The sequence below is a fragment of the Rhinatrema bivittatum genome, chromosome 6 (assembly GCF_901001135.1).
Source record: "Rhinatrema bivittatum chromosome 6, aRhiBiv1.1, whole genome shotgun sequence".
Classification (NCBI taxonomy): domain Eukaryota; kingdom Metazoa; phylum Chordata; class Amphibia; order Gymnophiona; family Rhinatrematidae; genus Rhinatrema; species Rhinatrema bivittatum.
The window spans coordinates 110931813-110959493 of NC_042620.1; the positions used below are offsets into that span (position 1 = coordinate 110931813).

The 27681-nt window shown below is 43.9% G+C and overlaps 1 protein-coding gene across 3 annotated transcripts in view; it reads right to left on the reverse strand.

Moving 5' to 3' along the window:
- The window catches only part of SLC25A12 (solute carrier family 25 member 12), a 207436-nt gene that overhangs the window by 57127 nt on the left and 122628 nt on the right, over positions 1-27681 (reverse strand). For all 3 annotated transcript variants that reach the window (XM_029605784.1, XM_029605785.1, XM_029605786.1), the window contains exon 10: positions 25942-26026. In XM_029605784.1, the coding sequence (XP_029461644.1) occupies positions 25942-26026 (85 nt within the window). The remainder of the gene's footprint in view (positions 1-25941; positions 26027-27681) is intronic.

Below are 27681 nucleotides of genomic sequence, written 5' to 3' on the forward strand. Positions count from 1 at the left end.
AGTAGGCCATAATTTAGCCACAATCATCGTTCTTCCTAAACCAGGTAAAGATTCATTATTGCCGGATTTGTACCACCCCATATCATTACTTAATCAGGATATTAAACTGCTTGGGGCTATCCTTGCTGAATGTCTGAATAATGTAGTCCAGTCGCTGGTGGGGATTCACCAATCCAGTTTCATTAAAGGCCCTAACTTCACTGTAAACGTTCTGAAAGCCTTGGTAGCTATTCATGTGCCCCCACTGCCAATCCTGCGGGGCTTCTTTTGAGTCTTGACTCGGAAAAAGCCTTTGATCGCGTGGTAGGCCTTAACTATGGTATGTTCTGAAACAGCTCGACTTTCCACGTAGTTTTTATTACTTGGGTGCATTTACTTTATGAAGGCCCTGCAGCCCAAATTTTAGTTAACAGATCTTTGTCCTGTTCTTTTCCCATCCTGCGTGGTACGCGACAAGGATGTCCTCTACCTCCCCTGCTTTATATGCTGACTCTTGAACCATTGGCCACTTTGTTACAAGAGATGGGGGAATTTAAAGGTATCTGGATTGGCAGACGGGAGTTGAAGCTCAGCTTGTTTGCAGCTGATAAGCTGTTATTTGTAGGCAACCCCAAACACAGTGCGCGCCCTTCATCACTGCAGCTCTCCATAATTTTGGGTCTTTTTCAGGTTTGAAAATCAATTATGGAAAATCTGAAGCGTTTCCATTCTTCCCGTGCTTACAAATAATTGGGCAAGCTCCTTTTCCCTTTAAGTGGAATTTGGGGAGATTGAAATACTTAGGCATTCATTTTACTCACACAACTCCAGAGCTGTATCAATATAACATACTTAGAGTAATATCTGATTGTAAGCAACTTTTAAATAAATGGGTGACTACCCATTATCTTTTCTTGGTAGATGTGCTGTGGTTAAAATGGTAATTTTGCCGAAAGTCTTGTATGTCCTTCAGATGCTCCCTTTTTGGGTTAAAGCAAAGAAGGTTAAGTCTTTCCGATCTTCTGTCCTTACTTTTATATGGAAGGGGAAGCCTGCTCGTACTGCCTATACATTTTTATGTCTTATTAAATGGTTAGCTGGGCAGGCTCTCCCAGACCTCAGGAGTTATAATTTTGCAGCCTTATTGCAGTACATACAGACCTGGGCTTCCTTGATTGACAAGATTGATCCTGTCCATCTCTTGTCTGAGTTGTCATCACCATGGTTCTCTATCAATGTGTTACATTGCTTCCAGCCGATAAAACTGGTACCTTACTGTTGGATGTTCTGATTTAAAGCGCTCCATAAAGTTTGGAAGTGGTGGAGACTTTTGAATAAACAATCCCCTTTTATTTCTCTCTTTTTGAGCCTTTTGGGCAACCCAGACTTTCCTAGCGGCAGAGATTATAAAGCGTTTCAAGAATGGAAAGCAAAGGGTTTGTTTTGTAGTGGGCAGTTTGCAGTGCCAGATACTATGACTTTTCAATCCTTTGCGAAACTAAAGGAAGATTGGGACATTTCTAATTCGTAATTCTTTACTTACCTCCAATCTAGGCATTACTGCTCTTCAATGGGGAGGGAGGTTTGCAACTATTGCGTTTTCTGATCCAGAAGAAACATTTTTTGACACTACACCTAAATTCAATAAATTACAATCCTGGATATCCTAAATTAATGATAGTTCTCCTTTACCTGGCCTATCACATTTAGTAGAGCAGTGGAGTGCGGATATAGGGCAGCCGCTTGTCCTTGATGACCTTCAGACTGCTTTTTTTGTTCTTTACCGCCATTTAAAAGTGGCTAATTTACAGGAGGTACAATACAAAATTCTCCACCGGGTATATATAACCAGAACCAAGGGTGCCAGAATGAAATGCTGGGCCTCAGACACTTGCTTGAAATGTGGTGCCGCACCAGGTGACCTGTGTCATATGTTAACTGGCTGACCCAAATACAGTGCCTTTTGGAAAGGTGTTATAAGGGAGGAGGAATAGCCTAGTGGTTAGAGCAGTGGGCTACAAACCAGGACAAATGAGGGTTTGAGTCCTGCTGTCGCTCCTTGTGACCTTGGGCAAATCACATTACCCTTCATTGCCTCAGGTACAAAACTTAGATTGTAAACCCTCTGGGAATAGGGAAATACTTTTACCTGAATGTAAACTGATGTGATATCTCAGATCGAATGTCGGTATATAAATGAATATCTGCACCAGATACTATGGGTTATCCTTACATGGTCGGGCAAAATGTTATATTTTTATTGTTTTAGTGATGCCAAAAAGTTACCTACAGGAGAGCCCAAAATGATCAGCATAATTTAGACTCTTGCCAAGAAATTCATTTTTTATCAACCTGGAATGCTGATACCTTGCCTAATTTAGACATATGAAAGGCGGAAATGAGAAACCACACCTCTGTAGAACGATTGTATCGGAAAAACTTTAGAGGACGTCCAGCTGCATTGTTAAAGCAGCAAAACTATTTTCTTCTCTGGTCCAAAGTTCTACGTACATTGTAAGAGCACTTGATTTATTCTTTCCTTTTATATTAGCGCTATGACTAACTGTATTATTTGGTTATCTGTTCAGCACTTTGAATGTGTTGTATGTATGAGTATGAATGGGGGTCGAATGAGTGCGGAACAAAAGTAAAGATTGTTGATAAAAGAGAGGAGGAACCTCTCAGTAAGTATTTCCATGTTGCCGTTACCTTTGTATTTGCTTGCGGGCCTTTTTCTTGGCTCTCGGGCTCATTAATTCTTGTATGAGCTTTTACATTTATGTCTTTATTGTACTAAGTTGCATATTGGTGAATTTCTTATTGTTCCCTGCTCTAATAAAAAAAACATGTTATAAAAAAAAAAAAGAAATTAAAGAAATGGGATATACGATCTTGTCTGTTCTTCTCAAACCGGTCACATAGGAACAAAGTCTGTAGGTAATTTTTACCCATGCACTTTGCACCAATTCTCAAAGGGGTAGATTTTAAAAGAAGCGCGATCAGCCTACTTTTGCTTGCGCATCAGACTCAAGCAAAAGTACGCTGGATTTTAGTAGATACGCGCGGAGCCGCGCGTATCCACTAAAATCCTGGATCGGCGCGCGCAAGGCTATCGATTTTGTATAGCCTGCGCGCGCCGAGCCGCGCTGCCTCCCCCCGTTCCCTCCAAGGCCGCTCCGAAATCGGAGCGGCCTCGGAGGGAACTTTCCTTTGCCCTCCCCTCACCTTACCCTCCCTTCCCCTACCTAACCCACCCCCCCGGCCCTGTCTACACCCCCCCCTTACCTTTGTCGGGGGATTTACGCCTCCCGGAGGGAGACGTAAATCCCCGCGCGCCAGCGGGCCTGCTGCGCGCCGGGCTGCGACCTGGGGGCGGGTACGGAGGGCGCGGCCACGCCCCCGGGCCGTAGCCACGCCCCGTACCCGCCCCCAAAACGCTGCCGACACGCCCCCGCAACGCCGCGCGCTCCGGCCCCGCCCCCGACACGCCCCCCTCCGAGAACCCCGGGACGTACGCGAGTCCCGGGGCTCTGCGCGCGCCGGGAGGCCTATGTAAAATAGGCTTCCCGGCGCGCAGGGCCCTGCTCGTGTAAATCCGCCCGGTTTTGGGCGGATTTACGCGAGCAGGGCTCTGAAAATCCGCCCCATAGTGAATGCATGTCTACATTTTCACTTTGAAATTTTCCATAGGTGCTTTGTATGTACAGCACTTTTTTCATTGAAAATACAATATATGCTCACCATTTTCCTCCCCTGGGAATGCCTCCTCTATATATGGTAAATGTATGTGTACTGTAAAGGAACCTTTAGCTGCATTGAGGGAGGGTAACATACATATGTGTACATTTACAATGCCGTGATAAGGCAATAGTGTGCAAAAACAGTGTTAATCATGTGATATACTCATATCGCTGCAATATCATGCAATATTTTGTTCAAAAATCCGCCCCTATTGAAATTAGCTGCTTTGCATTCATTAGCATGGATACATTTTTCAAGTGCATGCAGAGCAGCTAATGCATAGGTAATCCTATGCTAATAAAAACACAGCTTGCCAAAAAAAGGGAAGCTGTGTTATTTTAATGGAAATCAAGGTGGTGCAAATATTTTGTCGTGGGAACATCAGGACACTAGCACACATCCCAATGCTCCTGTGTCAAAATTTAAAGGGCCATGTGGCCCGAAACACAACCTCCCCCAAAGTGAAAAAATCTACCTCAGGGGGTATTGGAAGATCTCTGCCTACCTCTGCCCTGGGCTAAAAAGTTAAAAATAGTTGGGCAACAATGCCCCGCCCCTTCCCAAACCAATCCCTCTTCCGAAAGTTTCACCTCCCCTGGTTCTAACCAACCCCCAATTTCTCCCCTCCTCCCAAGGCCTCCAACCCCCCTTTCCATAGATCAAGTCCCAGGTGTCTAGTGGCCCACCAACCCTACACCCAGATGCCCCCTTAGGTAAAAATAAGTCCTTAATAGTCTGGTGGCCCATCCCCCCATCCCTGGACTTACCCATACCTTGAGAAGACATCCCTGGTATCTAGTGGCAGCCCAAAGTTCCTCTAGGTCCTGGGCTGGTTGAAACCATTTTCTAAAATGGCACCAACCTGCCTTTACCCTAGAATGTGATAAGGGCAAAGGTCAGTGGCGCAATTTTGAACAATGCCATCGACCAACCCAGGGCTTAGAGGGGGCTCCTGGCACAACTAGAATCAGAAATGTCTTCTCAAGGTATGGTTGGTCTCGAAGATGGCCACTAGACTACCAATGGCTTAATTTTACTTAAGAAGGGAGTTGGGGGTCACTAGACACAAGTGACTTGAGCTAAGGAAAGGGAGGTTGCCAGGGGAGTTGGAGGCCTTGGGGGGGGGGGGGAGTGAAAGGGGTTAATTTTGGAAAAGAAAGGAACAGTGCCATGCAATTATTTTTTATATTTTTAGGACTCACTGTGCCGCTTTTAGAGGCAGCGGGAGGTGGGGTGGGCAAGCATCTTCCAAGACCTACCAGGGGATATTTATTCATTTTGGGAGGGAGGTTGTTTCTGGGTTGTATAGCGCTTTAACACAATGGCGACCTCAGGCAAAGTGGGACGTCATTGCGCATTTTTTTCATGTTCAGGGAGATAATTTTTATCATAGGTTTTTTCTCCGACATTTTCCCTGGGAGCGAAAACTTGGCCCTTTCAGTGATCTGAAATGCTGCAAATCTGGGAAGACAGGGCCAAGATTCCCATGGAGGTACAGCAGAGTGCCAATGAAAATATTTCTAGAAAGCTGGCAATAGGGAAACCTGCCACCTGCCTGCCCCCTTCCTCAACATTTGTGTGTGCCCACTGAGGAAATGATGAATGGCAGGATGATATGCTTGTGACATACTCTCCACCACTCATCACCCTTCACTGCATTCTTATTCTTTCTACTTCCCTCCCTTTTCTCATCCCTTAACTCCCCCACTCTCTTTTCTTCTTACTAATCACCCCTTCTCCCCTCCTTCTCCGCACATTTCCTTTCTCTCTGATCCCCTTCTCTTCCTCTTTCATTCCCTTTCTCCCTCATTCTTCTCCCCCTCACTCCCTTCCCTTTCTCTCACCTTCTTCCCTCCATTCCCCTTCTCACCCTCCCTCACTCATGCTCCCTCCATTCCTCTCACCCTCCTCCCCACAAACCCTACCTTCCCCTCCTCTCACACTCCCTTTCCTTCAGCTCCCATGCCAGAATTGCTGACACTACTGGTAGGAGGTTTTGTTCTGCTGGTGGAGTTTGAGGACCTTGCCAACCCTGCAGTCCTCACTGCGCCACTGCATGGGAATTTCAGCTTTTGCTGCATTGGACTTCTTATAGTGGTGGGAGCTGGGAACCTCATCAGCACCGATGCCTTTATCATTGCTGTGAATGAGCAAAAAACCATGCTCCACAGGCAAGGAACATTAGGAGGGACCAGAAAAGTTGCTCTGTGGACTGAATGTTGCCCGTGAGCGATAGTTTGGGACCGCTGGTTACACCAATAAGAGGTGCTGTTTTATTTCTATAGAGTTGTGTGCAAAGGTTTAGGCACCTTTTGTGAAAGTATGTTTCAATGTATCTCTAAGTGAACACAAACTCTACATGGAACAAAGTTAAACACACCATTTGTTTTTCAAATTTATATGCAAAATTACTATTTCCTGATTATAAGAGATTTCATATAATAAAACTGAATATGGCAAGTGCAAAAGTTATGAATCAACTGGGAAGATGTCAATACTGCTTTTTAAATAACGTTAATAAGGCCCCAAAAGTTGATTGGCTCATTAGGCCTTCAGTTAGTCAGGTGAGGAGAATTCTACGGTTGAACAGATACTTTGACCCATTCACCCTCTCATGCTGAGATTTTAGTTCTCTCTACTTTCAACAAATATGGGCTCCTCTAGGCAAGAGATGTTTGAGCATTTGAAAATGAAGATAATTCACTCATATAAAGCAGGGGAAGGCTATATATAATAAAAAAAAAAAAATCTCTAAATGCTTCTAACAATTTTAACTGTCAGAAACATTGTTATAAAAAGGAAGTTACATGGAACTGTTAAAGCCCAGGTCAGATCTGAAAGACCAAGAACAAACTCTGATAGAACTGCTGGAAAACTGGTCAAGATCTGCAAAACAGAACCTACAGATCACAGCAAACGACCTGCAGAAAAGGTGAACTGACACGGGAATAGTTGTTCACAGTACAGCATTGCTTATATAACAATGATCTGCACAGGAGAGTTCTCAGAACCAAACCTTTTCTACATCCTCATCACAAAAGTCACAACACCTCAATAAACCTGAATCCTATTGGAAAAAAAGTGCTTTGGACTGAGGAAACGAAAGTTGAACTGCTTTATAAGAGTGAATTATCTTCATTGGGAATGCTCAAACAGCTGCTTGAAAGCAGACGGAACAATCATAACCTAAAAGCAGGGCCAGATTAAGGCGAAATTTGTACCTAGGCAATGGAGAGAGGGGAGTTATACACCCGTTCCTCCCTGCAGAAGGGGATGATCCCGCCTGCCAAATCCCCTTTCTCCTCCCCTCCTTACCACCGAGCTGCAGCAGAAGATGATGAAAAAGTAGCACAGGGACTTCAACAATCCTCGTGGGCTGACCGAGTCTACGATGCCCTGCCCCTTGCACAGTTTCCTTTTTCACCATCTTCAGGCACCACTAGAAGAGACAGGTGGCGCCATGGCTGCAGGCTAGGATTTAGATATGTGAGCGATGGCGAAGCTCTGACACCTGTAAGAATTTGGCGCCAGAGGCAGTTGCCTCCATTGCCTTTGCAGAAATCTGGCCCAGCAAATAGAAATTTTGCATTAAAAATTGCAGAAAAATGTTGGGCCTGATTTTAAAAAGCATTTACACACTTAAAACTGGATTTTACATGTATAAATGTACTTTATTTGAGTAAGTGGGCTTTTGAAAATTGCTATAATACAGTTGTGCTCATAAGTTTACATACCCCTGGCAGAATTTGTGAGATGTGCAGCATTTTAAGAAAACACGAGTGATCAGACAAAACACGTGTCTGTTACTTTTAATGTTTCAAATTAAAATATTATGCATCACAGAATAGCACAATCATTTCAACGGCAGGGGAGAAAGACTGATACTTCATGCATATCCAGCATAGCTCTCTGCTTCAATGGCAGGGGGGGGAATGAAGAAAAGTGGATCTATATACAGACAACAACCAACAAGGACTGAATTACATAGTCTGGGTAAACAAATAAGCATGGGTGCAGCTTGCTTATTGCGGCGGTTACTACCCCTAACTAATTAAGCTAGATATTCACTTAGATGCAGTTCCAACACTAATCTCTACATTAATGGCAGGGGTGGAAGGGAAATAGAACCAAAAGGTTACTAAGGGCCAAGAGTAACAGATAAGTATGAGAAAAAAAAAAAAAAGAGTGCGAAAGCTTGCTGGGCAGACTGGATGGGCTGTTTGGTCTTCTTCTGCCATCATTTCTATGTTTCTATTAAACAAACCATAGCAATAAAGGAAATAATAAAATGATCCTGTTCAAAAGTTTGCATACCCTTAGTTTTTAATATTGTGTATTGCCCCCTTTGCATTAATGATGGCTTGCAAGTCTTTTGTGATAGTTATGAATGAGGCCCTTTATTTTATCATGAGGTAAAGCTGCCCGTTCCTCTTGGCAAAAAACCTCCAGATCCTGTAAATTCTTTGGTTGTCTAGCATGAACTGCATGTTTGAGTTCTCCCCAAATTGGCTCAATGATATTGAGGTCAGGAGACTGTGATGGCCACTCCAGAACCTTCACTTTCTTCTGCTGCAGCCACTGAAGGGTCGACTTCGCCTTATGTTTTGGACCATGGTCATCCTGGAAAATCCAAGGGCACCCCATGCGCAGCTTCCTGGCTGATGAATGCACATTCTGCTCCAATATTTTCTGATAAGATGCTACATTCATCCTGCCATCAATTTTGACTAAACTCCCTGTGTCGCTGTAACTTGAACACCCACAAAACAGCAGAGATCCACTTCATTCTTCACGGTAGGGATGGTGGGCTTCTCTTCATAATCCTTATTGACTCTTTTCCAAACATAGTATTTATGATTGTGGCCATAAATTTTAATTTTGGACTCATCGCTCCAAATTATTTTGTTCCATAGATTTTGAGGCTTCTCTAGGTGCTTTTTGGTGTATTGTAAATGGGCTGTATTGTGGTATTGGTGCAGCAATGGCTTTTTTTTCCTGGAAACTCTACCATGCAGCCCATTTTTGTTCAAGTACCTCCTTATTGTGCATGCTGAAACACCCACACCACTTTGTTTCAGAGAAACCTGTATTTCAGTAGAAGTTGCTTGTGGGATTTTCTTTGCATCTTGACAAATTTTCCTGGCAGTTGTGTCTGAAATCTCTCTTGGTCTACCTGACCATTGCTTGGTATTAACAGAACCTATAATTTTCCAGTTCTTGATCAGAGGTTGAGCAGTAGTGATTGGCAAGTTCAAATCTTTGGATATCTTTTTATATTTTGCAGATACCTTATTCATAATTGATTCATTTTAATCGCCTGTATATAACATTTCTATTACTACTGTTTTTGTTTTAATGTTATTTGTTATTAGTATTTATTCAATTTTCTCCAAGTTCATTTTCCTGTTCCATGTAAGACACACTTGTTAAGTCACTCCAATGTTATATGTAAACCGAAGTGATTAGCAACATTGTTGCTAGAACTTCGGTATATAAAAAATGTTAAATAAATAAATAAATATCTTTTTCTTGATTCATAAAGCTGATAGATACTTTAACAGTTCTTTTCCTTTCCCCATGCTTCAGTAACCACCAAAGTCAATGCAGCCCTGGATGAAATGCACAAGGGTTTCTCAAGAGCTAAGAAACTCATTGACTATTGATACACAGACACTAATTACAGGCAAACAAGGCCCAGGTGTGGATACCTTCCCTTCATTTCCATCTCAACCTGTGTGTCAGTGTGTGTCAACTTGAGTGTATATTATCAGCCCAAACATTCAAGTGTATGCAAACTTTTGAACAGGACCATTTTATTATTTCCTTTATTGCTATTTATTTATTTATTTATTTAGGGTTTTTATATACTGGCATTCGTGATAGAATCACATCATGCTGGTTTACAATTAACAAGGGGTGTAGATGAAACAAGAACATGGAACTAGTGCAGGAAGACCATGAAGTTACAATAAAACAGGGCTGTTCGAAACTGGGAGAAGAGGGAGAAGCAATAGAGAATTAACAGAACGAGGCGAAATATTTACAGTAATTTGCAATGTTAATGTTGATTTGAGATTTAGGCAGGATCCGGAAAGGCTTGTTTAAATAACCAAGTCTTAAGCCTTTTTCTGAAAGTTGGGAGGCAGAGCTCCTGTCGCAAATCCGGAGGAATAGAATTCCATATCAGTGGTCCTGCTGTCGAGAAGGCCCGCTCTCTGAATGTTAGGCTATGGTTTGTTTAATGATTGTGCTATTCTGCAGGGGTATGTTATGTAATAGTTTAATCTGAAACATATTAAAAACAACAGACATGTTTTGTCTGATCAATCATGTTTTCTTAAAATGCTACACATCTTACAAATTCTGCCAGGGGTATGTAAACTTATGATCACAACTGTATATGCCATTGAATTGTCTATAGGATTTACTTGCATAAGTATACTTTATTCAAGTAAATGGCTTCTGAAAACTACTGCGATAGTATGTTACATTTACTCATGTAACTCCTTTGAAAATTTCCTCCTTTGTGTTTAACTTTGTATCATGTAGCAGATGTGTCACTTTCAATTCACTAACAGGCCGATGCAGTAAAGCACACGCCGTGACCTCAGACATCCAGCCAGTCACGGCGTGTGCGCATGCGCCTTCGCTGCCTTGAGCGTCCATATTGGACCTACAGGGGTGCACGTATTCATCTTCGCCGGCAGGGCTGCTGAAGCCGTTCTCTCTCACCACCCTTCTACTGCTGCTGCTGGGGGCTTGCGTGGCTGCGGCCATGGCGGGGCTGGGGGAAAGTTTGGGACTGTGAAATTTCGTCTTTCTCTGCTGGGGCTTGGATTGGGTTGGTTTGGTTTGGGACTGGGCGGCTAAGTGCGAGAAGCATTTTTTTTCTGTGGATTGGGTTGGTTTGGGACTGGGCGGCTAAATTTCATCTCTCTCTGCTGGGGCTTGGATTGGGTTGGTTTGGGACTGTAGGAGAGCCATCCACTTCCTGGTACCTGTCATTTCAAACGTCATTTGAATGACATTTGAAATGACAGGTACCAGCAAACCCAGGATACTGTATAGGCGCTGTATAGCGCCTATACAGTAAAATGGATTGCGCTTCATGGACGCGCGTTGGACGCGGCTTGCATTTGCATGCCATTTAAATACAGTATTGAGCGGTAGGTGATCCGAACTGTGCGTGTGGCAAACGCGGGTGCGCCGGGCACTAACGCACCTCTTTCTACCGCCCCTTACTGTATCGGCCCATAAGTGATTGATTGTAATATAAAATTTGGCCAAGAGTTTACTATATATATATATATATATATATATATATATATATATATATATATATATATATATATATATATATATATATATATATATATATATATATATATATATACGTACACACACACACACACACACACACACACACTAGGTAGTCCACTGAAAGTTCCAGATTTTCAAGAAGTTGCAGGTAACTACAAAAAACTCCACTGCTCTATACGGAGCTGCCCACAAGTTATGGGACCTTAGTATTCTGTGCTGTGCATATGTACATAATTACAAGACAAGCAGTTCCTATCAAAAACATGTTCTTTAAGTCAAGATCTCATATTTGAAGAAACAAAAGGAAAGTTGAAATTTTTTTTCCAATATGTGCACCATAAAGTCTGCATTTCATTACTGTAAACCTTTGGCACAACTCTTGTGGCTAAGTTCAGACACCACACAAGTTATGATTTAGGTGCTCGTTAGTGAAATGAGGTAGCGCCTGAGACAAAAAAAGATTACAGCCTACAATCTTACCACAAGAGCACGTAACAGGATTCCATAATGGTGCCATGAAGACGCATTTTAGTCTAAATAACTAGCCAAGTCTTGCCTAACATCAAAGCTCTTTGTTTTATAAAATTTTCAGTATCTAGAACTGAATTACTGTGGTGAATACAATGCACTTTCTAAGGTTGTTTCATACACACAATACGTTAAGATGTCAGATTACAATTACAAATATTATTTTTGACCCAGAGAGGAAAAAAACTTTCATATTGGAGAAAAATGGTTAAAAAAAAACCCCCATATGACCTAATAAGCAATTTATTTTGTCAATATAATTTCTATCCCATTTCTTATTTAAAGACATTTTCCTTTTTATTTTGGAAGAAAGACTTTCTCATTGACAATCCAGATTCATCCCCTCTGCTTGATCCAGCAGTAAAATAATAATTCTGTATTTAAGATATTATGGCATATTGCCATACAAATGAGTGTATTATGATTGCGTTTCAGGATTAAGGAGGCAAAAAAAAGCATCTCTGAACCAAGGACTTAATCTTTCTCTTAAACCAAGAAAAGATAACAACACACAAAGCATGTTTCCTAGTTTGTGAAAAAGGCAAGGAAAACTATGGAAAATAAGGTGGGAAATTGATTTTCTGTATGCATTTCCTTCTCCCTCACCTACTTGGGCAGCTATTTTAAGCAAATCGAGTTTTAATGTTGTCAGGGCTTGAAAGTCAAGCCTATTCTGAGAATGCCCTTCCACCATTATCTCCATTCAGTGCCAAAGCACAAACCTCTATCACGAATCCAAGAAACCCAACAAACAGAACACCCGATGGAGCCAGTCCTGACTGACTGATTTTGTAATTTATTAAGCAACATAATCCAGGAACCTTTCAAAGTATTTTCTCTACATGAGAAAGAGTGGGGCAAAAATGAGTAATGATTATTACTAACAGGTCAATTAAAAGCAAGATTATAGAAGTGAATTTTCAGCTTAGACCTGAAGGCATACAGAGAAAGATATTTATTTATTTAAAGGATTTAATTTTCACGACCATTTACCAAAAGCACCCTAGAGGGTAGATGTTTAAACCCATGTGAGAGAGATCATGTACTCCCGGTTCCTGGCGCACGCACATGGACGCACCGATTTTATAACATGCGCGTGTCGATGTGCACATGTTATAAAATCCACTACCCATGCGCACATGCACGCCCGAGTGCCGAATTGCGCGCGCAAGGGGGGGAAAATTTTTAGTACATGCGCGTAGTAACGAGATAGGGCCTTTCCCCTCTTCCCTCCTAGTCTGCTCCAATAAACAAGAGGACTGGGAGGGAACTTCATAACCCTCCCTAACTACCACCCTGCCTGCCTTTTCCCCTATCCTCCCTGACCCCTAAAATACCCCTAACTAATCTTTGTTTTTTCTATTCTGTAACTTACCTGCTCTCCAGAGCAGAGGTAAGTTGCGCGAGTCCGGCGTTCCTGGCGCTCACGGCAATGGGACAGTGCCTTAATGGTGCTGTCCCGGCCCACCCACGGCCCAGCCAGACTACGACCCTTTTTCTTATAGCTGGTCTTCGGCGTGTACCAGAAGAGGCATGCGGCACACGCAGAGCCTGGCCATGCGCATATCTCTCAGTTTTCACGCTCACTGGTTTTTAAAAATCGGGCCTTTAGTGAGGTACAAGTAAGCCAATATAAAAAGCAAACAAAAACAGAAGTTAAATATTTTCAAATAAAACATTAATATTCAAATCCCCCTACAATCTGAGGTGCATATGCAAAAGCATTTAGCCAGCTAACTGAAGTTAGCCAACTAAATTAATATTTGGGCACATAGCCGGCTAATTTGTAGCCGGCTAGAATTTAGCTGGATAAGTTAAGGGCATTCCGGGGGTGTAACTGGGAGAAGCTGAATTAGCCAGCTAAGTTTATTTCCTAATTCCGATATTCAGAGTTATCTGATGACTTAGCTGGCTAAGGGGGTCATTTTCTATTGATATTGCACGCGAAAAGTCCCTTTTCGCGTGAGATAGCTAAGTCGGGGCAGCGGCGGCACCGGAAGAGGAGGAGGAGTCCGATGTTGCGGAACCCTTATCGCCACCAGTAGCGCGCCCAATAGCACCACCTTTCATGGTGGTGCTGCCGGCTTTCGCAGGCCCGCCCCCCCTCCCCCCACCTGTTACTGCCGAATTCAAAGAGGCTTGCGACGTTGGAAAATCCAGGCCTAAGTCTGGACAGGTCAAAGACCTGCCCTAATGGTAGCCAGCATGGTTAGCCAACTAACTTTAAGATAACTAGCTATATATTACCCCTTCCTGTATAAGGGCTAACCGCTGGAGCGCACTTTACTATTTCGGCCTGACTGAGAGGTAAACTTGTTGAATAAGCCAGGCTTTTGAAAGGGTGAATAACTCCTTCATCAGACAAAGCTCATTTGGTAAACTAAATTCTGAATATCAGTAAAGAGATTATTTGAAAGGTGTGAGGAAAGTAAAGGGAAAGCTTAGAAGCAAGAATGTGCCAAGGATGTGGCCTCAAGGCCAGAGTGGCCAGTACACTGGCAAGGCAAGTCAGACAGGTTCTAACCCAAACAGTGGCAGTGCATCTTCTGCCTGCAATAGATCCTTGAACCAGGAATAAGCAGGAACACAGTAAGAAGCACAACTGAACCCTGGAAACAGGAAGATTAGATGAGATGAATCAGCAGATTTGGAGAAGTGAGAAATACACTGCATCAATTCAGCAAAGTGAACTCTGGAAGCAGGACTCCAATGAGAGGGACAGAGAATGAAAACCAAGCTCTGGCAAACTGCTGGCTGGACTTCTGGAAATTATATACGTTCATTCAGGAAGCAAGATGACCACCAGAAGAGTGGGCAAAGGAGCAGGGAGAATTGACCAGACAGTTCCCAAAATCCATAGAAGCCCCTGCTGGTAGGAAGCAAGAACTGCTTATTGGGATCTCAGAAAAGAAAAGTCAGTAGAAATAAATGTGAGGAGAGAATATAATGGATAAGGGGAACATCAAGAGATAAGGAAAAATGAAACCATGAATGCAGCTGAATGTGGAAACTGTTTTAAAGAAGACAGTGAAAATTGAAAGCAAGCTAGTATAGTGATACAAGAAAAGGTGAAGAATGGAAGTGGCATGGCAGCTGACAGAATAAATGGGCAGCAGAATTTTGGATGCTCAAAAAGCAGAATCAGGAAGACCAGTAATCAGGCTATTACAATAATCAAGGCAGGAAGTTAAAAAAAAAAAAAAGCCTGACAGACAGCAACAGGTGTCATAAGAGAAAGAATTCCTGATTTTACAAATGTTGTACAATTGACCATACGAAGAGCCATGCTGGGTAAGATCAAGGTCCATCAAGTCCAGCATTCTGTTTAAGTTCGGGCCATAAGTGTTATGATTCCTGCCCGCGGAGCTAGTCTCCGCGAGCAGGCCACGCCACCTACCTGGTCTCCCCGACGCGGCAGGATGCCACGATTCCGTTTGCCACGGCCCAGAGGCCGTGGTAGTCTTCCCTCTACGGCGGGACACCACCAACGCCATCTTCTGGTGGCCTGCACCACCGCCGAGGTGCCGCACTCATGGCAGGGAGCCGCCGCCCTGGACCTTCTTTGAGCGGCAGGGATGGTCCGCTGCCGCTCCGACATCTTTGTAGGGTCTGGAGGCCACCCTGAAGCCTGCCTCCATGGCAGGGAGCCACCGCCGGCCTGTCTTCGCAGCTCGGGCCGCTGACGCGATCCTCTGGGTCCTCCCCAGATGGCAGGAGGCCATCCTGTGGCCTGCCTGCTCCTCCATGTTCCTGCGCGGCCAGGTGCTGCTGTCCAGGGTCCTGCTCTTTGCTACAGGCTTCCCTTAGGCGCCGGCACACGCCTCTTCTCAGCATTTAAAGGGCCAGCCACAGGAAGTGTTGCTGGCTCCTTCCCATGACGACTTCCTGTGTCAGCCCTATAAAAGGGATTCTTTGTCAGTCTCTCATTGCCTTTGGATCAGGTTCCACAGTTGTCTGTGCTCCTTCATCGATCCAGGTCCTCCATGGTCTCCTTGCTTTGATGGCTTCGTGTTCAGTGTCTTCTTGTTCCTTGTTCCCAGTCCTGGTGTTGGCCGAATCCGGATGTCCTTGTCTTCAGCTGTTTCCTTGCTCCAGATGTTTGTCGTCCAGGTTTTCAGCATATTCAGGTTCCTGACGTCTCCTGTCCCTGTCTTCAGATGTCTTCAAGTTCCCGGTACCTGATGTTCCATGTCTTCGTGTTCCAGAGGTACCTCGTCCAGGCTTCCTCACGTCTCAGCCTTCCTGGTGTTCCAGCCTTTCCTTGGTGTTTTGCTTCTGTGCTCTGGAGCCTTCTGTTCTGCCGGCCATGGATCTCCAGGTGACACTGCTCTGTCTTAGGAGATGCCGGCAGTGGGCTGGTGTCCTGTGCTCCTGAGCCGTCCTGTCCTGCCAGCCTTTGTGGAGCTCTGGATGACATCAGCTCCGTCGTCAAAGCCCCGCCTCGGCTGGATTCTCTCCTGCGCTTGTCCCGCTCTCCGCGTGGCCCATGACCAGCCTCCTCGGGCTGTGTAGGGCACGCAGTGGGAAAGGGTGGTCTGCGACCAGCCCATTGGGTCCGCCCGTGAAGGTGGGCTGAGTAGGGCGCCCTGAGAGACAGTGCCTATGTCTACCTTCCCAGCTTCTTGTCTTGTCAGGACTTCGTCAAGTTCCTCGTCTTGTCTCTGATGCCGTCTTTCAGCCTTGGTGTCATGCCTTCGCATCAGTCCCTCGTCTGTGATGCCTTCGCATCAGTCCCTCATCTGTGATGTCTACTCATCAGTCATAGTCCCAAGTCTTCTGTGTTCCAAGGACTCCGTCTGCCCTCGTCCCGGCCTGCCGCCCATTGCCGTACCCAGCGGCAGGCCCGAAAGGGCTTGGAATGGTCGGAGGACTGTTCATCAATCAACATTGCGTTGTTGGTTGTCAGGGGTGTGCAGGTCCGGTTGAGGGTCAGACCTTGTATCCTAGTCTTTGCATATGTCATGTCTTGCCATGTACCCATGCTCGCACCAGCTCACCTCCCACGGTTTGGCTTGGGGCTCCTCCCTTGGTCATTCTGTGGCCCAAGGGCTCACAGCCCTGTTTAGAGACGACTGCGCCTCCGTGCCTCGGAGCGTGACGGCCGACAGAAGTCGCGCTCGTAACAATAAGTATCCAGCAGATCCCAAAAAGTAGATCTATTCCTTTTGCTCACGCCCAGGGACAAGCAATGGCTTTCCCAAGTTTACCTGGCTCATAATGTTTTAGGGAGTTTTCATCAAATAATTTGTCCAAATCTCTTTTAAACACTATTACGCTACTTGCCTTGCCACGTGCTCCAGCAACAAATACCAGAGCTTCATTATGCGCCGAGTGAAAAAGTACTTTCTATTATTTGTCATAAATCTGCTGGTCATTAGTTTTATGGAATGTCACTTTATTTTAGTACTATTTTAAAAGGTTTATAACCATCCCCTATTTACCCATTCCACTGAGGGACTAGGATAGTCTGGAGATGTGGGAAGTAAAGGATAGGGTAGGATCAAATAGAATACCCAAGTTTCTTATGGACTCAGAGAACAAAAGTGGTACTGAATTGATGTAGGCATTAGATCCACGGACTGGTGGAGAAGACAAGAACTTCAGTCTTGGATGCATTCAAGGACAGAAAATGAGAGCACATCCAGGTGGAGACTGAAGAAAGAGATGTTGCTGTATTTGGGGTTGACGATGAAAAAGTGAGAAAGGTTAGAGTGCTGGCAGCAAAACAGTGATGTTGACAGTCAAAAGAGAAAATGCTAAGAGACGTCAGGGAAGCTAAACAATTTGGTAGTGCAGTAATAATGGGAAATTTCAATTATTCCAATACTGACTGGGTAAATGTAACATTAGGACATGCTAAAGAAGTAAAGTTCCTGGATGGAATAAATGACTGCTTCATGGAGCAATTGGTTCAGGAACCGATGAGAGAGGGAACTATATTAGATCTAATTCTTAGTGGAACGCAGGATTTGATGAGAAAGGTAATGGTGGTGGGGCCATTTGGCAATAGTGATCATGACATGATCAAATTTGAACTAATGACTAGAAGGGGGACAATAAGTAAATCTTCAGCTCCAACATTCAGGCCTATCCTGTAAAGTGCGGCCGTGTTTACCCTGCTCCTAAGCCGCTTCTAACTCACGTTCCGGCCGCGTTAGCCCTTCCTGCGATCCCGAATCCCCTTTAACCTACTTCTACCGCGTCCTAAATTCCCCGGGTAACCCCTTCCGCCCGCGGCATGTATATTGCATGCAAACGAGCGAATTAGCTCGATATTGCATGCAAACGAGCCAATTAGCTATTCCCCTAGCATCCCGTAACCCGCGCTGTGACTAACGCTACCTTTCCCTGCCGTTTTGTCGCGCGTTTAACCTGCAAACTTACCACCTACCCTGACCCAGGCGGTAGAGGCATGGGTAAGGGTAGGTGGCAAGCTTTCCCCCAGACCCCGCTCACCTGCCCCCGCCGCGATCATGGGTGCCGGTCTCCGTGGCAGCCCCAGTCCTCTCCCCTGCTCCCGAAGCCCTCTCCCCTGCTCCCGAAGCCCCAGTCCTCTCCCCTGCTCCCGAAGCCGGTCTCCATGGCAGCCCCAGTCCGATGTCCGGACTGGGGCTGCCATGGAGACTGCAACGGCAAAGCGACTTTTCAGTGTCCCCCCTCCTCTCGGAGCAGGGCGGAAAAGCCGCCCTGCTCCGGGAGGAGGGGGGACACTGACAGCGGCGAAGCTTTCCCCCAGCCCGGACACCTGCAAAAAATTTAAAAACTTACTTTTTACAGCCATCTGCAGGAACACGATCTGGCTCCCGTAGCTCCTCCCGAAGACAAAGATGGCCGCCTGCACGGGGAAAGCGTGCAATTGGCCGCTCAAGACGTGACATCGTGACGTCATGTCTTCAGCGGCCAATTGTACGCTTTCCCGTGCAGGCGGCCATCTTTGTCTTCGGGAGGAGCTACGGAGCCAGGTCGTGTTCCTGCAGATGGCTGTAAAAAGTAAGTTTTGCTTGCGTCCAAAAGAGACTTACTTTTGGGATCTTGACAGATCCCAAAAGTAAGTCGCTTTTGGAAAAAAACCAAAATTGTCAATTTTGAAAAAAAAAAAAATTGCTTTTCTTTTTTTTTTTAGTTTCGCCGCTCAGTTTCGTCGCTTGTCGGGTCCGGTTCGGGCTTCGCCGGGTCGGGTTCGGGCTTTGCCGCTCAGTTTCGCCGCTGTCATCTCTTCTCCCCTCTCCCGGAGCAGGGCGCGAAAAGCAGCCTTGCTCCGGGAGGAGGAAGAACAGACTGACAGCGGTCCGGTTGGGGGTCCGGGTCGGGTTCGGGCTAGGGGAAAGCTTCGCCGCTGTCTCTTCTCCCCTCCTCCCGGAGCAAGGCTGCTTTTCGCGCCCTGCTTCGGGAGGAAGGGAGGGGGGACTGGCAGTCCCGACTTCTGGTATCTGTCATTTCCATTTGAAATGACAGATACCAGCGTGGCGTGAAGCCTTAGGCCCGCGCACCCAGGATCCTGGATAGGCGCTCTATCCAGTGTCCTGGGTTGCGCGGGCCTAAGGCTTTTCGGACGCGGCTTACATTTGCATATAATTAGGCTTCAGGATCGAGCGGTAGGTGAGCTGCACTGTGCGGGCGGTAACCGCGGGTGCCGTAGGCACTAACGCAGCTCTTCCTACCGCTCGGTACTGGATAGGCCTGATTATATTTTCAAAAGGGAAACTTTGATAAAACAAGGAAAATAGAAAAAAAACTGAAAGGTGCAGCTCAAAGGTTAAATGTACAACAGGCATGGACATTGTTTAAAAATACAATCTTAGAAGCACAGTCCAGATGTATTCCACACATTAGTAAAACTGGATGGAAGGCAAAACGATTACCGGCATGGTTAAAAAGGTGAGGTGAAGATGGTATTTTAGCCAAAAAAAAATCCTTCAAAAAAATGGAAGAAGGATCAATCTGAAGAAAATAGAAAAATGCATAAGCATTGTCAAGTTAAGTGTAAAACATTGATAGGACAGGCTCAGAGGAAATTTGAAATGAAGTTGGCCATAGAGGCAAAAACTCATAATAAAAACTTTATAAAAATATATCTGAAACAGGAAACCTACGAGGGAGTTGGACTGTTAGATGACCGAGGGGTTAAAGGGGCTCTCAGGGAAGATAAGACTATTGCAGAAAGACTAAATTAATTCTTTGCTTCTGTGTTTACTAATGAGGATGTTGGGGAGATATGGTTCCAGAGATGGTTTTCAAGGGTGATGAGTCAGATGAACTGAAAAAAATAACAGTGAATCTAGAAGATGTAATAGGCCAGATTGATAAACTAAAGAGTAGCAAATCACCGGGACCACATGGTATGCACCCCAGGGTTCTGAAGGAACTAAAAAATGAAATTTCAGATCTGTTAATTAAAATTTGTAACTTATTATTAAAATCATGCATTGTACCTGAAGACTGGAGAGTGGCCAATGTAGCTCCAATATTTAAAAAGGGCTCCAGGGGTGATCCGGGAACATAAGAACATAAGAAAATGCCATACTGGGTCAGACCAAGGGTCCATCAAGCCCAGCATCCTGTTTCCAACAGTGGCCAATCCAGGCCATAAGAACCTGGCAAGTACCCAAAAACTAAGTCTATTCCATGTTACCATTGCTAATGGCAGTGGCTATTCTCTAAGTGAACTTAATAGCAGGTAATGGACTTCTCCTCCAAGAACTTATCCAATCCTTTTTTAAACACAGCTATACTAACTGCACTAACCACATCCTCTGGCAACAAATTCCAGAGTTTAATTGTGCGTTGAGTAAAAAAGAACTTTCTCCGATTAGTTTTAAATGTGCCCCATGCTAACTTCATGGAGTGCCCCCTAGGTCTTTCTACTATCTGAAAGAGTAAATAACCAATTCACATCTACCCGTTCTAGACCTCTCATGATTTTAAACATCTCTATCATATCCCCCCTCAACCGTCTCTTCTCCAAGCTGAAAAGTCCTAACATCTTTAGTCTTTCCTCATAGGGGAGCTGTTCCATTCCCCTATAGACCAGTGAGCGTGACTTCAGTGCCGGTAAAAATAGTGGAATCTATTCTAAAGATCAAAATCACAGAGCACATAGAAAGACATGGTTTAATGGAACACAGTCAGCATGGATTTACCCAAAGGAAATCTTGCCTCACAAATCTACTTCATTTTTTTGAAGGGGTTAATAAACATGTGGATAAAGGTGAACCAGTAGATGTAGTATATTTGGATTTTCAGAAGGCATGTGACTAAGTCCCTTATGAGAGGATTCCAAGAAAACTAAAAAAAGTCATGGGATAGGAGGCGATGTCCTTCCATGGATTACAAACTGGTTGAAAGACAGGAAACAAAGAGTAGGAATAAATGGTCAATTTTCTCAGTGGAAAAGGGTAAACAGTGGAGTGCCTCAGGGATCTGCACTTGGACCGATGCTTTTTAATATATTCATAAATAATCTAAAAAGGAATACGACTAGTGAGGTAATCAAATTTTCAGATGATACAAAATTATTCAGAGTAGTTAAATCACAAGTGGACTGTGATAAATTGCAGGAGGACCTTGCAAAACTGGAAGATTGGGCATCCAAATGGCAGATGAAATTTAATGTGGACAAGTGCAAGATAATGCATATAGGGAAAAATAACCCATACTGTAGTTACACGATATTAGGTTCTATATTAGGAGATACCACCCAGGAAAAAGATCTAGGCGTCATAGTGGATAATACATTGAAACTGTTGACTCCGTGTGCTGCAGCAGTCAAAAAAGCAAACAGAATGTTAGGAAGGGAATGGTGAATAAAACGAAAAATGTCATAATGCCTCTGTATCGCTCCATGGTGAGACCGCACCTTGAGTACTGTGTACAGTTTTGGTCGCCACATCTCAAAAAAGATATAGTTGTACTGGAGAAGGTACAGAGCAGGGTGACAAAAATGATAAAGAGAATGGAATGGCTTCCCTATGAGAAAAGGCTAAAGAGGTAAGGGCTATTCAGCTTGGAGAAGAGATGGCTGAGGGGGGATATAATATATAATCATGAGAGGGCTAGAATGGGTAAATATGAATCAGTTGTTTACTCCTTTGGACAACAGAAGGACTAGAGGGCAATCCATGAAGTTAGCAAGTAGCACATTTAAAACAAATCTGAAAAAATACTTTTTTTTACTTAATGCACAATTAAGCTCTGGAATTTGTTGCCAGAGGATGTGGTTAGCTTTGGATAAGTTCTTGGAGAAGTCCATTAACTGTTATTAATCAAGTTGATTTAGGGAATAGCCACTGCTATTACTGCCATTAGTAGCATGGAATCTACTTAGTGTTAGGGTACTTGCCAGGTACTTGTAACTTAGATTGCCCACTGTTGGAAACAGGATGCTGGGCTTGATGGACCCTTGGATAACCCAGTATGGCAACTTCTTATGTTCTTATGAGGGGGATGGGGCAAGGTCACAAAAATGGATAAGAAATAGTAGCTGGTGCCAAACAGGTGGCTCAGTGGCAGTGCTATGCACAGAATCCTCAGTTCAATATCCAGATGAAGCTTTCCACACCTCAGGTTGGCTGGTGATGCTGCAAAGGCAGCATTCAGAAACAGAGGAGGGAGGGAGGAAGATATGGACATTGTCAAGGGTGACATTTGGTAGCTGGATTAGAGCCCATGATATAGGGTTCCAGTTGCATGACTCCTCACCTCTGGAGCATTGCTGCAATGACCAGACTAGAAATAGTGAGGTGGAGTGGGAAGGAGGTCCATTAAAATGGGTAAACAATCCCCAGGCAGTTGCGAATGAAGGCTCATGGCCCCAGAATCCCAGCACTGGTTCTAACGAAGGCCTAGATTTACCAATGTCGCAGGGCCCCCTGAATCCTGCGGTAACGCAGGGCGAAACGGGGGGGGGGGGGGGGGGACGGTCCTGCGATAGTGATCGCACTGCTGCAGGCTACCGGCATCGTGCCAAATAACTACACCATAAAAGGTGTAGTTATTCGGCGAGAAACTGACAGCGATAAAGGTGCTTACCTTTCGCTGTCGGCGCAGTCTTCGCTGCGTCAGCCCCGGTGCCGCCCCAATTCCTCCTCTTCCGGGGCTGACTCCGCCCCATTCTTGGTATCTCACGCGATAAGGGACTTTTCGCGTGCGAAACATCCCTTATTGCGTGCGATCCGCTTGGTAAATAACCCCCTAAGCTGGAAGGAAAAAGGAGAAGGGAGGAACTAGCGGGTTTAAAAAAACAAATTGTAGAGGACCCAACACAGAATTTGGGGGAACATCAACATTTAGAAGAGATGAAACAGAGCAGAATCTCTCAGCCAGGTTAATGCTGAACTAGAGGTACACAAGGAGGAAAATTTACATAAAACAATAATATGAAAAGCTGGAGACATTTCTAATAGAATAAGAAAGAGGGTGTGGTCAGCCAAGTGGGAACATAGTATGTGACCACAAATATAATAATAAAAAAAAAGTCACCAATCAAAAAAAAAAAGTGTACAATGTGGCTCAAACTATAACACAACTGAGATCTACATGCCAACAAAATTAAACCCACCATAAATATAATGATAATGTAGATAATGGGTGTCAGCAAGCTACAACATGTGAGACGTTAAAAGGACCCTGCTGGTCTTCTCAGTCATGCAACCAACATAATCTATTTTTCAAATTAATTTTTTACAGAAAAAATATTTAATCCTTTTTTCAGTAAGCAGACCCAGCCTGTCACATGCTAAGGATGCAAATCTAAACTCAACATGATCTGATGATTTGTTTAGGAAAAACTACTTGGGGGTTAAAAGTTATAAAGATTACTTAGCTTAAATGGTCTTCAATACAGATGCTGGCATGGAAAAGATGAGACGTTGGCGTCTGTATTGAAGACCATTTAAGCTAAGTAATCTTTATAACTTTTAACCCCTGAAGCAGTTTTTGCTAAATGAAACATCAGATGATGTCGGGTTTAGATTTGCATCCTAGCATGTGGCAGTCTCGGTTTGTTTACTGAAGAAAGAATTAAATATTTTACCTGCAAAAAATACTTTTGAAAAATAGATTATGTTGGGTGATTGATCGAGAAGACCTTTTAAGTTATTGTATTAAAAAAAAAAAAAGAACAGATTCTGTAGTATGAACAGAATAGAAAGTGAATTGAACGACAAGAGATATTAAGGCAATCAAAAAAAAAAAACAAACCAAAAAAACAATCCAAAACATTAGTTATAAACAACACACTACAGCAACTTTAAGAGAAAGTGGAGAAGAGAGATGGGGCCATAATTTGCAAGGATAAGCATGTCAAAACATTTTTCTTTCAGGACTGGGCAAATAAAAGATGGATTTAAAAGCAGAAGGAATGGAGATGGAAGACATGGAGATGTGATGGTGATCTCCGGTCCTCAAGTGCCACAAACAGAGATAAACTATTTATGGAAATTAACTGGTTCGTGGGACAAATATATGGAAATGTGTCTCAAATATTCAGTGTGGACATTCTGAAAGCCAGACCTGTTTTTGGCATTCAAGGACTGGAGTTTGCTGTCCTTAAAATAAAGGAATTAAAGATTAAAAAGAACTCAAAAAACAAGAAGAAAGAAGCTGATCAAACTGATGAAACAGGAGTAGGTAGGAGATCAGATATGAAGGTAGTGGGTTAAGAGGTACAAAGAACAGATTTATTTATTCAAACTTGATAATCTGCTTTATTGCTGGAGCTGCAAAGCCGATAATTAGACAAAACTAATACAAAATATAAACTATGAACAATAAGAACATAAGAAGTTGCCATATTGGGTCAGACCAAGGGTCCATCAAGCCCAGTATCTAAACAGTAGCCAATCAGGTTACAAGTACCTGGCAAGTACCCAAACATTAAGTAGATCCCATGCTGCTACTGCCAGTAACAGCAGTGGCTCTTCCCCAAGTCAACTTGATTAATAGCAGTTAATGGACTTCGCCTCCCACACAGTTATTATAATTTACTTTATGCTTAATCGCTATAGATTCAAACGATATCCCAATATAAAACCACTATGTGTTAGTACCACCAAGAATATATGTCTCAGGTTTCTGAAAAGCAAAGCTTTTTTCTGCCCCAGTATTTGAGAACAGTTCCTTCTGCATCAGCCCCTGGGAAATGACAGGAGAGGAGGGGCTGGATTAGGGAGCAGTGTGGCTCTTCTTTGCTCTATTCTGACTACTCAAGTCTCTCCCCCCTCCCCACCTGATCTCTGCAGGCTGCTGCCTGGGAGGGGAGGCAGAATGATGTTCTCTGCCAATACAGATGGGGAACCAGCTCTCTATGCTGTGAAGAGGACAACAGAAAATAGCACCAGAACCTGATAATTGCCCATAGTATTAACCGTTGATTATCTTGTAATTTTAATTACTGTTATTAGCACTATTTTGTATTTGTCTTCTTTATTCTCCTTTAAACCACTTTATGTATTTTCCTTTACAAATTTGGTCATGACAATAAAGTTTCCTGAATTTAAATCTGAGAAAAGCACCAGTGGGAGAAGGAGAGGAGAGGAGAGGAGAGAGAGAGAAAAGCATCAGTGGTACCTCTTTCAGCCTCCTTCCCACATTGGTGCTTTTCTCATTGTCAGGATGGTGAAAGAGGCGGCAGCTGCAGCTGAAAGCGCTGCTCTCTTATGCCTCCTGCCAGCGGGAGAGAAGATGGGAAGGTTCACACTAAGACTGAATCTTGCAGCCAGTTGCAAGCAGCAGGAGGCTACTGGGGGAAGGATGGGGGTAGGATACTGGATGATTGTCCTGATTTCCCCCATTCTAAGGACAGACCTGCATCTGAATACCAACACCTTTCTTGCTAGAAAAACAGTACTGCTGAAAAGTATCTGGTCACCTGGACAGTGGATTCCTTCTGTAACACCACTTACGGGACTAAATAAAAATGTCCTTAGAAAAAGCTTGTGCTACCCAACAGAAGTTCTCAAAAGTCAATATTCCTGGCAAATGTGATTTTAAATACTGAAATAAAGCTCCCTACGGATTAGCTTGTGTAATTTCTCACACTGTTTCTATTTCTGTCCTAACCCAAATCTCCTAGCGTCTTCTTCTTTGTCAGAATCAGTCCTATCATGCAGAACTCATGTGTGCTTGGCACTGTATCAGGAAGGCATGTGATGATGTTATGGGGGTTTTACCTTGAAGACTGTCTGGAGCCAGAGGTGCCACTTCTGTACTCAGTCAGATCTTCTGATCATAGGTAAAAATAAAGAGTGCTTCACAGAGCCCTCCGGTTCCTGCTCTTTTGAACAATGGCTTGCCCCTTAGCTGATCTGCACTCGTCTGGTGAGATAATATTACATGAAGTCAGGCTTGAAGCCGGCACACAGACATGTCACTCACCTCCAGCAATTGAGCCCAAAGTGAACCTGTAAGCAGACTCAGCAACCTGGAGCCAGACAGGCCTACCCTGATCTCCATAAGATTGCTAAGAGGGAAAAAAATAGAAATTTTTTTTGTAAAAGCATGTGGGAAATGAGAAATAATATGAATTGGCTTTTGTACAACTCAACAAAAGAGGGTCTATAGGACATAACGGGAGAATTGCTTTCAAGATAAAGACTGATTTAATATCCCTCCGACCTGAGAATTATTGATTCAAAACTGCTTTTTTGAAGCTACTGTAAAATTTGCACATTCAAGAAAATATACAGTGCAATGCTCAAAGAAAATATTGCAGAAGTCTTTTCTCTTTATGCTTGCACAGTTGAAATATTTGGGATCTAGGACCTGTCCAGTAGCAGATGCTCCAGTGGGTGAGTAGCACCCAATATTCAGGTTTTGTCAAATATCAACTATTGAAAAATACTTTATTCAGGGGACATTTGGAGCAAGCGAATATCTAGCAAAGCAGTGAAAAAAAAAATAAAAAAAAATATTTCAAGCGTGCAAAAGGCAGAGTTACTATAGATGTGCCTTCATCTACTTGGCCCACCAGGGGTCAGTCACCCACACATTTACACAGCATTTATTCACCTCCTGGAGTCTTTCACTTCAAATGTATTTACTCTTGTCCAGAGCAGAAATAATTTTCTGGGCCTCTCTTTTTCATGGTGTAATTCCCATTATCTACTATAGAAGGGAAAACATGAACTTTATGAGGTCAATGTTAAGCAGCATAGTTAGCTGGGTAAACTTATTCAGTTGACCAGTTGACTTTGCCCAGGATATTCAGCAGGTAACTTAACTGGTTAAGTCCCATTGAATATACCCAGTTAAAGTTAGTCAGGTAAGTTTAGCAGAGCTGCTTACTTGTAACAGGTGCTCTCCTAGGACAGCAGGATGTCAGTCCTCACATGTGGGATGACATCTTCTGATGGAGCCTGCCTGGAACTTTTATATCAAGGTTTCTAGAACTTTGACTGTGCTTCACCTGGCATGCCCAATATGCCACTATAACATGTGCTCACATGGTATACTTGCTCCTTAACATTACAAGGAGATGCCAACTCCAAGAGTAGTAGAGCAGGTTTCATGAGGACTGACATCCTGCTATGCTCAGAGAACACCTGTTACAGGTAAGCAACTCTGCTTTCTTTGAGGACAAGCAGGATGACAGTCCTCACTTGTGAGGAATCCCTCGCTACAGACTGCCCTGAGGAAAAAAAAAAGGGATACAACAACAAAGATGCCAACAAGCGCAACAAACTATTTTGTTGGCAACTAGCCTTTTCTCTTTTATATCTTACTTATGAGGGGCAGCTTGGAACAAAAATAATGGGCCCTAGGAAAAAATGGAGGTGGGTTCTACACCTTAAACAGATTTTACAAACCTGTGATTTCAGGAGTCCCTGTCCAAACAATAGTGTGATGTGAATGTGTGGTGAGAACTCCATTTTGCAGCTTTGCAGATCATGGAGACCAATCTTAGGTGAGCCACCAAGGCTGCCATGGCTTTGACAGAGTGAGCTTTGACACGATCCACCATACTGTCAGACCTGAATGGCCTGTTGCCACTGTGGTCTGAGGGTCCATAGGGCTCTCCTCATGTGGAGATGCATGGACAGTTACATGGACAGTTGAAGCCATAAGGCCCAACATCTTCAACATGTCCCATGCTGATGCCTGCTGACTCATCTGGAT